At 34.3% G+C, this 15,216-nt stretch overlaps 1 protein-coding gene across 1 annotated transcript in view; it reads right to left on the minus strand.

The window, feature by feature from the left end:
• The window catches only part of LOC141430066 (uncharacterized), a 128,266-nt gene that overhangs the window by 61,471 nt on the left and 51,579 nt on the right, over positions 1-15,216 (minus strand). The window contains exon 2 of the mRNA XM_074090610.1: positions 188-265. Within this exon, the coding sequence (XP_073946711.1) occupies positions 188-265 (78 nt within the window). The remainder of the gene's footprint in view (positions 1-187; positions 266-15,216) is intronic.

Consider the following 15,216-nt stretch of genomic DNA (forward strand, 5'->3'; position numbering starts at 1 on the left):
CTATAGACATATTTTTTATTTAGTTTTTCTTTAATGCCGCAATTGACCAACGGATGATTCAAAGCTCTGCGTATGTTCTAACGGACCGAACGTTTCAGTACACATCCGGGATCGGTCACATGTATAACCTCAAAATTCCATATAACTTTAAAGTATGTCGCGTTACAACAAATAAATAAACATTTACCTTGCAGCCCTCGCAGGTGAAAGCGCCGAAGTGGAAGCCGGCCGCTGGCTCCCCGCAAACTTTGCATTGTTGGTTCATCTGCAAAAAATGTACGCCATTACAATAATGCCGCAAGTTAAACTGAAAATGATGTGAAATGAAGAAAAAAAATATTTGTCAAAATTAGGCACAACAAGAAAAATATATTCAAATTTGAAACAATCGAACAACTTTACATAATTTTACATGTTAAAAAACATCACGCCTGTATTCGGAGGCAATTTTAGCAAGTTTAGGGTTGTTTATGTATGACAAATTAAGTGACAGGTTGCTAGACTGTCGCCTTCGGTATACCTTAACTTATATCATTTGTCGCCTCTTACGACACGAGGAAGAAATGGAATCCGAGAAAGGGGTATTATTCTAACCCGACACGACACGGGGAATACATTTATTAAGAATAAACGAGCAATATATATATTTCGGGGATCTCGGAAACGTCTCCAACGATTTCGATGAAATTTAGTATGTAGGGGTTTTCGGGGATGAAAAATCGATCTAGCTTGGTCTTATCTCTGGGATAACGCTTGTTATTGAGTTTTAGTCCGAGCAAAGCTCGGTCGCCCTGTTACTACATAATTAAGAACGAGTAAAAAGGAAGACAGAAACGAAAGAAACATTGTTGCCGCAAGAAGCACAAAAGACGCACTCAGCGTTTTGTCACAAGCCGCGGCGATGGTTTTCAGGATGGCCCTTTAACTTATAATATATAATAAAATCTAACCTAATTAAGCCGTGATGTGATAAAATCGTTAGAGAACGGCATTAACATGATAGCTAATCCAAAGGAAAAAAATATTAATTTCGTAGCGAGTACGTGGATCTAAATTGTAAATATTGTAATTGATGTAATGTTGATCATATATTTAAAGATGTACAAACGTGAATATACTACGTAAGTAACATATAACCAGCCAGTAATATAAAAAAAGAAATTATCATATAAACAATCCTAATAAATCTGTTCTACCAAGATGATATGAGTTTCGTGGGACCCTAAAAGCTCGTTTTGGTAATAAGATATACTTTTCGTTGAATATTACAGTCATAAAGAAGGAAGTGAATTTGGTTTTTGCTTAAATTATTTACTGATATTGATTTCACGTTTATATTGATGACATTTTTGCGAACATCTAACATGTTAAGTACCAATGTCAAGTTGAGTTTATATTATGTACATTTTTAAAGCAACAAGATACGGATGCATGCATCGATGCTAAAGTAATACCTTGAAATAATGTAAAATTGTATAGAAGAAATTGAAACATTTCAATATTGCCAGTATTCAGTATTGCTTCTTCTCGGTTTTCTCTGTATGTGGACGATATACGGACATAGTATATTTTATTGTTTCACATAATGAAGTAATTGATTTTTTTAAGTATTTAACCATTACAACTTTCTTGCAATAAAGACTGCAACTTAGCTGGAAATTTCGTTCCACAATAAAAAAAATGTGTAAAAATGTATGTAATGTTAAATTCCTACCATATTTCTCAACTTTCTCAATTCAAAAATTGGTAACGCGAACCACAAAACCCTTACACGCGTTCACATTTTTTACACACTCCCCATATTTATCGAGCATTGTCGCATCAGACACTTGGGCATGACAGCATCACTTCCTACTCGAAGCCCAGCACTCAAGTGTTATCTCACTTGAGAACCGATGAGCTCGAAAAATTGGATGCTGCCTAAAAAATTAAAGCAAACATGGTAGTCACGATTGTAAATTCGAGTGCCATCGAACTCGAAGGTCGTTCCGTTAATATAAGTACAAAATGTCAAGTTGGGTTTGAAATTTTCTAGTTACCGTGTTTTGTTTGCTGTAAGTGGAGATACAACAGTTTTGTAAGTGTGGTTCGTAAGAAATCAAAATTGCTTTACAATTCAGAGATTACACGTTTGCATTTTTGAATTTAATGCAATAGTCAAACTTTAAAAATAGCCACAATGTGTGTACGTAATAAAAATGTCTTAATACATAGAATGTCAAAAATAAAAATACATTTTAAAAGCTAAAAGGTAAAAATAATATTTAGATCACTAGCAAACTAGAATAAATAATCAGTGAACTAATACATTTTTTTTTCTCACGCGTTCTGCTTGTCAAGTGACACAGCAATATTTAGTTACGTTGAGTAAATAATTACGCGGTAATTTTGTCATTACCTAAACTTCGAGAGACTTGAACTTAGCAAACATTAAGTATCTCTACGTGATGCTTCAGCTCTGTTCGTTGAATCATGATCATAATTATGCGACGTATATTATGTAAATAACATTAGACAGCAAAAAAAAGCCGTGGTGGCCTAGTGGTTTGACCTATCGCCTCTCAAGCAGAGGGTCGTGGGTTCAAACCCCGGCTCGCACCTCTGAGTTTTTCGAAATTCATGTGCGGAATTACATTTGAAATTCACCACGAGCTTTACGGTGAAAGAAACATCGTGAAGGAACCTGCACAACAAACCTGCGAAGCAATTCAACGGTGTGTGTGAAGTTCCCAATCCGCACTGGGCCCGCGTGGGAACTACTGCCCAAGCCCTCTCATTCCGAGAGGAGCCCTGTGCCCTGCAGTGGGACGTATATAGGCTGGGATGATGATGATATGTAAATAACATTGGACTGATTTAACCATCTACTTACTGAAGTGTATAAAAAAATTAACAATGAAAAAAAGAGGATAGTAGGACATAAATATACAGTTGACGCGTTTTGTTAAAATTCAATGTTGGAAATTGGCTTACATTTATATTGCACTAAAACAACTAAAAATAACAGTGGTGTGTTAAAATTATCTAACATAACGATGTTATTTACTGAGAATTACAAAAATGCGCATCGCCCGCATATGCGGCAAAAGGACAAAATAATATTTGTCACACTATCAAATAGGTCAGTTGATGATTTGTTCATTATGTCATAAACGCTTGACTGTGCGATTCAACTGCTATTAGGATGATTTATGTACTAACAGCTTCACACACTGTCCAGTTTATTATATTTTTGTGACTAAATGATTTGACTGCATAAAAATATGTGTGATTTTAACCCCTTAACCTTAACTTGCCCGAATTTCATTTGCCCGATTTTCACTAGTTTTTTTTAAATGTCATCATATAGAATGCAATCCGTTAGGTTAGGTTAATTTAATATCAACTCTGAAGAAATTACTATTTCAGAAATAAATTACTTTATGGTAAATGAAAATTCTAGAAAACGATACATTCGGGCATATGACATTCGGGCAAACGATAGAGAACCGACTTTAACAAATAAATTAGTTTTTTTGGTTCTGTTCCCATTCTTTCACCCAACTTAGATCTCTAGCATCTTTGCTTTCTTGACTTGAAGTAAGAAACTTCCTTGAAGAAAATTTTATATGACTATATACGAGCATAATATAGCTGGCAACGGGAAAATTGACATTTTAGCGAGGGAAAATAGAGCAAAACCCAGTGTAATAGCCGCTGATGCGCAAGTACATTTTGTTCACATAAAGTGCACTAGTTAAATATCCTTTTCCTAACATTGTTACGTTAAAAACACAGTAACTGTAGTTGGGAAACCTCCAAAACCAACAGATCGAGATCGCGTGTGAACAATGTGTGTTTTAACTAAACCGATTTCCTCGTTCATCTCAGGAACGAGTTCACATATTTATGAAAACAAAATAAAATGTGTTGCCACAATAATAATACGTTCGGAGCTAACGAGATGGCGTGACTGGACACTGTTAACTTATCCGACTTTTTTTCCTTTTTTTTTTCTTTTGTAATAATTCGCTCAAAGAACGCGATGACGGATTGAGTGCAACCTGCGCGCGCAAACACGACAGCCTGGACCGTTTAATGGGTTTCGTCGGAAATTCTCGATGAAAAATTTAAAGTTTCTCGTCGAACCGTGTAGGCATAAATGTAGGTTTCTTTTGACAGTTGTTTTTGTTTTTAATAACTCACGCCAACGGTAGAACGGGACTCTTGCTAATTTTTATTAGCTATTAAATATTCATGAATTCATTTGTTTATGTTTATGCGTTTATGTGATGATGTGTATGCTTATATGATGTGTTTTTTTAGCAAATTACTACCTTTAAGTATTAGTATCCATCCTTAGGTATTTCTAAATTCAGTTAAAATTATTTTAAAAGACGGTATTTACTTGCTACGTAGTCGTTTTGTTAGCTTTGACAATCATTACCTGTTTTTTTATTTCGACTTCGCTCTTATAACGTTCACACATTATTAACACCACGTATCGTAAAAACACACGAATCCATTCCAAAAGCATTTTTATTTATCTCATCGTTATCCCAAGTACACTCAGCCCCAAACACCACTCCAAAACCATATTTATTCGAGCCGATAACTCAACGTCCTTAATTTGTTCAGGGATCGATATACGACGTCAAACTTAAGTTTTATAAATTGACCCGATTTTATCGCAACATGCATCTCCGAAATGACTGTATGAATGATATATCAAAGTCCAAAATTTAGGTTGCAATCTTAATAATTTTATCTGATTATTGCCATGCGAGATACGTCACTTTAATTAAGTAATTCTTTCGACTGAAGTTAAATCATTGTTGATTGTATCTTTCTCGTACTTAAATGTGCGTTTTTGGTTGAAATACAAATGAATGGTATTTATCATGCGGTAACTATACCGTAATTATTGTTTTGATTGCGTGGTGTTGCCTGAATGCGCAGACGCATATTTTACTTCACGCTGTTCTCTGATTTAAATATACATTGTTTTAAGAAGACAATTTTCAAAAAAGTAGAAAATTATATTAAAAACGAAAAATAAATAAAAATTTAAAACTTTTCTACAAAAAAAAAGAAGAATAAAAAAGCATTTGTATTATCAACATGTCTAAAGACAGAGGCAGTGATCTAATTCTTCAAATGTCGAACAAAAATGTCGTATCCTTCGAAAACCACAAAACGATAAAGCATTTTAAAAATAGTTTTTATTAAATCGATGAAATCGAGGACGTTTTGAAGAAAGATCGGGTCAGAAGTACTCTAAACCGACGTGCATGCATGGAAATATTGATGGTAGAGGAAGCGAGAGTTGTATGCCAGGATCGTAGCAAGTGGAAGGATGTAGTCTCTGCCTATGACTACCCCGTTGGGAAAGGGGCGTGATTTTATGTATGTAATGTTGTGTTAAATTATTAAACCTGGTTTTGGGATAACAATTCCATTCATTTTGTCTGTACATAACCCTGAGTAAACAGTTAATTTAGATTAGAGTTATAATATGTATAGTAACTCGAGGGAGTGCCCGCTTTGGTAAAACAAATTATATTTTTTACTAATAAACTCTAAACTATCGTAACTACACTTAAACCATTCTCCAGAATACCATAAAGAGCTTGAAAACAATAGTCGCAATATTTAATACGATTAAAGCTAACAGAAAACCAGAAGTTGTTAAGCGCATGCGCCGAGGGCTAATCGGCAACGTTGATTGACGAAAACAATATGCAATTTGCAACAAGCGAAAGATGTAGGGCTGAAGCGTGCAATAAAACATGCCCGTATGTTGTGTGGTACAAAATGTTGCATTATTTATTTATTTATTTGATTCGGTACAATTACATATTGTAAACAACACAGAGGAAATTAACATACATAAATGGAAACAATTACAGTGTCTACAATACAATTACAATTGCACTCAACATTCATGCACACAAATTACTATTAATTTTTATTTTACTTCTACCAAAATAACTATTGCAACAACCTTTCAAAACCACTTCTGATTTTTTTATATAAAATACACGGGCATGTAATATTAACGATGAAAGTAAGACTATCTACCTTGCGAAAATTTCTATTTTACTTACTTTTAGCTACGTTTGGTTTATAAATACAATTCTTCTCCAGGCACTCATGGCGTTTTAAGAGATGCATGAATATACATTCCTTATTTTGTTACTATAATTATAAAATAGAAAATGTTGTTGAGCGCGAAACGCTTAGTATACTGATGGTGATAGCTTGACCTGTGATTTTTATATTATTTAATGTAAAGTCGGTTGATGGGTCTGATTCATATCACAGTATGGCTTTTACTATTTTTGTCCAGCTGCTAAATTAAATTTATTCATAAATTTACGCTAATGGCCTTGCAACTCCGCCATTATTATATTTATTTCATTATTACACCTCGGTTTAAACTCCGCTTCCTCTTATAACCCAGACAACAAGCAGCAAACATCCAAAACGGCATCGATTGGCAACTTAAACCAATACACGTCATTGCAAGAAAGGGAATACATCGAAAAAGGCATTTCTAAACTTGGCCAGCCTGATCCCGTGGCGATTTGCATGTCGCGGCCAGATTTACAACGAACGGCGTTATGCAATATGGTGTGAAGAAAATATCTGCAATGGAGTACTGTCATACATTATAGGTACATATATGTGGGAACCTGGTTCGTGAATGAAACGTAGCAGTAGTTTTAAGCCTTTATTGGCAAGCGAATTTGAAAAATTGATACAAATCGTAAGAATTACGTCAGAAAAAATACAATCAACACACACGCCCGTTTACGTTCGTCGTAGGTACGTCATCAACTGCCATAACATCTCATTTTTTCTTCACTCAAACTCAGTATTCATATATAGTGTGGAGCGTGGTATGCGTGTATTGAAGCGTGATGAGATGATGTACGTTTGAATTTGAACGAAGAATGAATACTAAGTATATGTATACATAGAATACATACATATACAAAAGGTTCGTCATAATTTTTGAAGTAATAGTAGAATTAACATATTTAATTATTAAGTTAAATTCTTATTGTTATGACGCATTTAACTAGACAATAATCATAAAAGGTCTTTCGATTATATTAAATTATTCCAATGCACCATTAATAACAAAACATAATAGATAAAATACGAATAAACTAATATTGTTTGATGCAAAAAATGCAGAACGCACCCGAAAAAAAATATGCAGACACGTTCTAAAACGTTACCTATGTAAGTAGTAGAAATGCATTGGTAATTTTTATTTCTATTTCTATTACTAATCATTAACACTATTATTAAATTCCTTTCTTTTTTTCAATAATTCAATACACAAAAGTGAAATAAAACTTTGATATTTCTGTTTTGCATAACACCATCCAATTGGGCCGCGTCAAAAATGGTAGGAAGGGAAATTGTCTCACGTAGTGACGAACTGATGGTGGCTTTCTAAGGCTTTACTTGTAAAAGTGTTGAGTCCAATCCTCGTCAGGACTTGTATGGGCTGGGAGCAATGACATGCAAGAAACATGGAGTTTATGCATAATTTATGTGTAATGTATAGGAAAATCTCGTTGAGTAATTTTGTAAAACGACCATTTACGCTACGCTTGTGCCATACAAATTTCACGCAAAAATCCACTCTTTTTTGCTATAAATATTACGCGTTGTCTAGTTTATAGTTTGACACGTGTTGGGGAGGGAGGGTGACAATTGGGTCTGTGTGACATATTGAATTATGTCAAATTAGAAGAAACCGTGTTTGTAGATAATAAAAAAATGTGTGGCATAGTCATGGCTCTCTTGCACGTATGATTAAAATAATGAAATAAAAGGTTCATTCATATGCACCTTCAAAAATAACGGCTTAATTACTTAATCCAGAAGACGTTCGTTTCTTTCTTGCTTCTTCATTCCAACTTGCCCTTGACTGATAAAGAAAACTTCATACTTGTTCCTTATTTGATACAGTTTCATCCAAGTCGATCATTAATATTTCTGGCAGGCGTGGTCGATGGACGATACATTGCTACCATGGGTATTCGAACCAAAAGCATCATTACAAATTAAACGGCGATTTGCGATAGCGAAATGTTATTAAGAAATGTATTACGATTGAGACTAACTGTCTGGTGAGATAAAGAAATTAATGTGCAAAAATAAGAGGGCTTTCTCAAAAAATTAAATTAAAAAAGATAAATGATTCCTTCATGCAGTAACATCACGAAATTTGATTTTGAATATCTCTACTAAAATTGCAAATGTTAATATAATGGTACAAATGAATTTGAATTAAATTGAATTGATTTAATTTAATTGAATAAAATTAAAAATGACTTATCTAGAGCTCAATAGCAAAACAGTTTTTTTTTTTTTTATATAATTACGAACTTTTTTTAAATTACATTTAAAATTAACCACGAGTTTAACAGTAAAGGAAAATATTTCGAGGACACTTGCACAAATCTGCAAAGCATTTAATGGTGTGTGTGTGAAGATCCCAATCCGTACTAGGCCCGCGTGGGAACTAAATTTAGCCCTTTCATTCTGAAATGATGACGATAATTGCTTTTTAAGTTCTCAACTAAAAGGAAACTATCGGTTTTCTTTTTTACTATCCATGAGCATTTCTTTATGCAATCAATTAGTTTGAAGGCATTTACCATTTAGGGTAGTACCGTAAGATTATACCGTCCCTTGCGGTGCGTTGCTGCTTTAAGACTGATTGCTACGACACTCTTTTTTGTGCTAATAATAACTGTCCAGAAAAACCGCATGTGAACTTACAACGTTCTTACTCGTACGTCAATTTTGTAAGATGAAAGTAGCGTTGGTTCCTAATAGACGAGTTTAAAAAACAGACAAGTGAGGATTGGACTTACACACTTAGATTTCCGTATATATATTACTAATAAATAAAATGGAGTAAAAAAAAAAAAAAGTTTCTTGAACATGTATTACATCACCTTTAATTTATATTTATATTTGTATTTTACAACCGTCAGCAAAAGACCGGTCGATACGTTATCATTGATTGTTTCTATAAATGTTCCGAATCCCAAGTTCATCGGACCATTGGCATTGTTTCTTGACAATTTCAAACAGGTTTATAGATATCATTTAATAATATTGTAAATCTGTTTAAAAAAATATACCTCGTTGAGTTTCTTGCCGGATTCTTATCAACAGAGGTTTTCCGAACCGGTGGTAGATTTTTTTTACATTCATAAGTGCCTGTTTTAGCCTAAATTGAATAAAGATATTTTGACTTTTGAGGTGCATATACATATTATAAACAATTCGCCACTTACGCTATTATTAACGGTAACCGTATTGAACTTGACAATAAACTACGCAAGTAAATTTACGTCATTATTTCACAGTAAAAAGTAGTACTGGGTACAGTGGGTGAGTAAATTTCATTGCAAATTGTAATAATTGGAATCAAGTAAATATTGTACTTGTAGTTAAAATTCCTCCATAATTATGGCCTTAAACAAAAAGCTCAAAATGGAAGAATGAGGTAAGTGCAAAATATGAAACGTGTTATGACATACCTCAAAATAATGGCGTTTCAATTAAAATATTCTGAATAGCGTCAACTTCGTTATAATTTCTTGATCTTGGGACGACTCAATCAAGCAGTTTAAAAAAAATAATAGTCCAATTAAACTCGTTATTTTTATTAACTTTTTACTTTCATTGTCCTTTACGGATTTTAATAAAGAGAAATCGTATTTTAGATAAATAAAGACGTAATTTTACTGTCAGGTTTTAAAATTCCGGTTAACTCGCTAATTAGTGATCGCTATCGTAATTGAGCGAACTTCGTCAATATAGATATTAACGCGGATGAAGAACGGTATACGCGTCAGGAGTAAACAACGTGCTCAGGGGGGCTACTACGAAACTTGAAAATCGAAATTCGTATCGTCCCATCTCTGTCACTCTCGTATTAAATAATATGAACGTCAGCGGGACGGCAAGATAAGAAGTTTGAATTTTGCAGTTTGTAGTGATAAGCGGTAATGTTTCGTGTGTTCTGCCTACCCCATTTTTGTGTGTGTGTGTGTGTGTGTAGTAATAAGGCTTGATCGTATTTTTATTTAACTTTCAATGTTCATAATTCATGAATATTCATCATCGGGTTCTGGCCGGAAGGTGTGGTGTTCCGTCACTTTAGGGAAGCAAGAATAAAAAAACCCTAAATAGTTAATTATATTTTTTGATTCTATGTAAATTGTTTTATTTCTTTTGTTTATTCTATGTAAAGAATAAACGTTCCATCTTAGGCTCATAGTGCTTTGGTTTTTACTAAAATTGATTTATCGAAATTATCATTAAGGCCTAGGTATATACTAAAAAACCAATGACAAAGATGGAGCAAGTTTTCTCAATAATTATGACCAAACGAAAAAAAGGTTGCTGACCCCTGTATTCAAGTCGCTGCTTAAATTTTTCTTTAGTATCATCTCTATGACAGAGTTTTTGAAAAGTGACCTTTGTTCTAACTCAACGGATTTATTTTTGGGTTTGGCACCAAAGAGTCATAAAGGACCCCTATTCGTTGACCCCAATTTTCGTCATCCCGTCAATCTTTCTGTCCGTCCTCCTGCCATAGGACAGTATTTTTCATCTTTTATAGTAAAATTTTCACAGACTAAAAAGCCGCTATATAAATATATTATTTTATTCAAATTACAACTGAACGATGGTACGAAATGCTTCTCGTGCGAGTTGATTCACACTTGGCCGTTATTCATTTCTTAAATCCAAAAAATGTTGGTGAACTATTCCAAAAGAATTCACACTTTAATGTATAATGAACCAACTCAAAATCTAAGTAGCATCCAACCACCACTTAGCACAATAAAACCAGCTGAGTACTATGCAATCTAGATTGCGCACTGAGGATTCCGTACACATATAAAATCAAACAAACCTAATAAGAGTTTCTATTTTACATTATCTATTTCAATGAAACATATTCTTGGAGGATCAGTTTTCGGAGTGTTTGCTTTGAAGTCTAATTTTTTCTCAAATCTTATAATTCTAGCCAACGAGACTTTTATAGGTTTTTATTGTAACAAAAAGGTATCTTTCAAAGGAAAAATCATCAGAAAAGAATTCTTGAAGACGGAATACGAAGTCATCTTACGGGATTAAGGATAATAAAATTGTCAAGGGTCAGTTTGTCTGAAATAAAGGATTTTTATTTAATTTTATTTTGATGAGGGGCTTCTATTCTATATGTTTATTCATTTCCTAGTACATCGTACAAGTAAAGTAAGCTTTGCTTAGTTAGGGACTAGGGTCAATCCTGTGATGTAAACTGACCCTTGATATTTATTTCTTGAGGAACGGATCCCTAAAAACGCAAATTAACGCTCATTTACATGCGCAGGAGTGCTGACAGCCCACCATTACCCATATCAAACCGTAATAACACGAAACCGCGCGAAATCAATGAAACTTTACTTTTGTTTAATTTTAAAATTAATTTATGCCCACGTCACTTTTTTGGCGTTTGCTTTACCAAGTTAACTTTGCGGTTGAATATCTTTTGATAGAAAAAGAAAAATCTTCTCCAGCCGCAAAATTGCCACCGAATACTAAAAACATCATTTAAAATTCATAATACTACTAACTTTACTTCTTTTCTACTAAAATTATAAACGTGAAAGTTTTTACAAACACAAATGACAGTGATAGTTAGAAAGGGTCTATATCGGCTCGCATAAATTTTGGAAGTCATAATACATATAATACTTGTCATAATATTAGTGTTTGTCATGACTTTTATCTCCAATTCATTCATTGTTCAAAATTGTGATAAAATAAACCTAACTTAACCTATAGAGTTCTATAGGATGACCATTTAAAAAAAATATGACTAACAAAAATTATGCCAAACAAACATTATGGCTTCCAAAAAATATGCGACTAGATACGCACTGATAAAAAATATTTCCCAAAAAAGGGTCTCCACTCATCGTGTGTTGCTACACAGCGGTATATTGAAGTAAAATATTCGCTTGATCGTTTTGGCTGCATCAATAACTTGGTTGATCTTTCCATATGAAAGATGTGGGGCGTCCTCAGACAGGTCAGATAATATGATAACTGTTGACTTTAAATAAATGATATGGTTAACAAGTGAAAGAGTTGAAGGGCTCTAAATTAAGTCCAGTTTATTAACTGCAGGCTTCGCATTTTCTTAACTTGTCATATTGAAATGAGATACTTTGAGATGACCAAACTGAATTGCTGCGCTTGCGCAGTTGGTAAAAATGTGCGGTGTCTCATTTTCGTGTTTGCTGCATTTGGTGGATTTTTTGCACGCACGTACCTCGTACAGCTTACTGGGCGTAGCTTCACTGGCAAAAACTTGGGTCTAGTAGTTGAATTGAATTTCCAGGATTTTACTCTTCCGTGGGAAATCGTTTGACTTAGTGCTTAAAATTTTGTAATTGCTCATAAGTGAATATAACTCTATTATGTAAAAAGTGACCTATGAGTATTGTATTAAATACCAAGCAATTTAGAACAAATGCACACAAAAATACTCACAAACTGTCGCATTTATAATACTACTACAAGGAATGTAAGATGTTGCTGTGACTATGAACGCAATATTTTTTTAACGTTATCTATTTTCTAAGCTATTAGCCTTTTATAAGTGGCCAGTCTCGTTACGTCAATTTCATACTGAAGAAATATACGACCTTCATTACATTGCCGTGCCAGCAGCTATGGTTTTATATGTAATCTAAAATCAACCGCAATGTACAGCAACTGGCATAAATATCGCTCCGCCTAAATAACGCTTGAATTAGTTTTCAGCTTCCAACGCAGTACCAACTACTCTAAATTCTGTTACACTTTTTTACGGGTAAAGCGATTTTACACTTCACGGCCCACTGTCACGGCTACTACTGTTCGTGAATGCGAACCATGTAACACGTCCTTTGTACTATTACGGTATGGATACTACACTGTATCGCCACGATACTAAAACAATGAATATTTGGAATTTGAAATTCTTTTGGAAAAAAACAAAAATAGACCGTCCAAATCATCCAGGGTTGTTGAACTAGAAGAATATGCTGAATTTTATGCACCAGTTTCTTAAGTCAGGATTTGTATGCATAGGAATCTTGTAGCTGGAGCAAGACAATGATGAAAAAGAGTAGCTATGTAAAGCACAGATTAGAAAATTTTACCGTTTTTCGCATTTTTTGAAATGAGTATTTCTTTTTCGTTTTTGATATTCGATTTTTATCTCTCTGTCTCCTTTTCTCATTGCCAAGATGCAAGTTTTTGTTGTAAATCTTGGCATGGGTTACAATGCTTACAGAACCAATCGACGTCATTTTGCCAAAACAACTTATTTACTCAACTGTTAAAATCCCAAATTGTTTTAGAATTAATTGTTTCTTGTGATAGCGGTAAAGCTATTGCTTAACTTTAATTTTTTTTTCGTAACTCCTCTTTTCTATAAACTGCCTAACTATTTTATGATATTAAATAAAGAAACTTTGTACCTACTGTATTATATACATCACGGAGATTCATACCAAAGATAAAGAGTTTTCGTCAGAATTTTTGATTATCATTCAGTCACCCCGTTACGTGAAAAACTTTAAATATATCCAATACATGCCTGAAAATACTTGTAGATCTCAAAAAATTACAAAGATTTACAAGGGTGTATAGTGAAACTATACCACCTGCTGAAAGTTTTTTTAATAAATTTCAAAAAACTGTCAACAATGTCATCAACGTAGCAGTCACCATATTGACATGTAGTAAAAGATACCTAACAACGGTACATTAAACGTAAGCATCTCGTTAACCCAGTTAGCTACACCGTGCTCAGATGGTCTACGTGGTCGATTATCGTCTTAACTAATATGGTGATATGTGTTTTGACCAAATATTAACCTTCGTATACTGCTAGTGCAAATAACGAGTTCGTTGTCCTTTAGTAAGACATAGTTTTTAGAATTTGAAATTTAGAGCACTTTTATATTTAAGACAATTTCAACGGGTATGAGTACTCAACGTAAGTTACGGGTAGACTAAGGGGCTGTTTCACCACCCATTGATTAGTTTTAACTGACGGTTAAATGTGATGCCGTCTCCGTCTATTCAAACAAAACAAACAGAGATGGCATCAGATTTATCCGTCAGATAAATTTAATCAATGGATGGTGAAACGGGAGGTTAATGTTTTAGCAGTCGAAAGAAGAGGTAGAATTGGCTCCAAATGTCGCTAAATGTATAAAAAAAAACAAAAAAGTGACCGAAACGTTGAAACGCTAGAAAAAAACTCAATGATTTTTGAGACTAACCAAACTCACTGGGTTTAGCCACTGAAGAGTGTGCCGACTAGTGCTTATCAGATCTGAGCTGAACGACTTAATATTCTCTGCTGTCTTTAAAAGACAGAAGACCACAAGTCATTTAGTTGGTAACACTGGTACATTTTTAAAGTCTCTTCAGCAGCATTAGGCCAGGGCATTGCTCGAAGAACTGATGACCGTTGAGCCCAATGGAAGGAATAAAGCCATGGAGACTGATGATCAGGTGAAGGTCACAGAAGTTTGATAGATGTGGACGGCATATGACCGGTCGTTATGGTATTTATGTATCTTGTAAATCATCATCATCATCATCCTAGCTTACATTCGTCTCACTGCGGGGCACAAACCTCCTCTCAGAATGAGAGGGCTTGGGCCATAGTTCTGACGCGGGCCCAGTGCATATTGGGAACTTCACAAATGCCATTGCATCGTCGGTTCATGCAGCTTCCTCACGATACCGTAAAACTTACGGAAAATTTTAAATGTACCATCAGCCAAATATGTGGTCTACTACCCTAAAGTTGATAATTGCTTGCATGTCATAAAACAAATAATAATGCCAATAGACGTGTCTGTCAACTTGAAAGCTCGACTTTAGCGACATATTCATTTGATAGGAACTTGATTAAAAATTGATAGACCCCTTATTTGGCTGATAGTACAATCGGTGCCCTAACATAAGTATCCACTTTTCTATGCAACTTGTATGAAAAATTGGATACATAAGTTAGGGAACCGACCGCACCTAATTTTGCACATGGGTTTCAAAAAACTCAGAGGTGCAAGCAGCGGCCATAGGTCAAACCCTGATGATAATAATGATGATGATGATAAAGTCACTCTTCTCAGCAAT

Source organism: Choristoneura fumiferana, chromosome 8 (assembly GCF_025370935.1).
Source record: "Choristoneura fumiferana chromosome 8, NRCan_CFum_1, whole genome shotgun sequence".
Lineage (NCBI taxonomy): Eukaryota > Metazoa > Arthropoda > Insecta > Lepidoptera > Tortricidae > Choristoneura > Choristoneura fumiferana.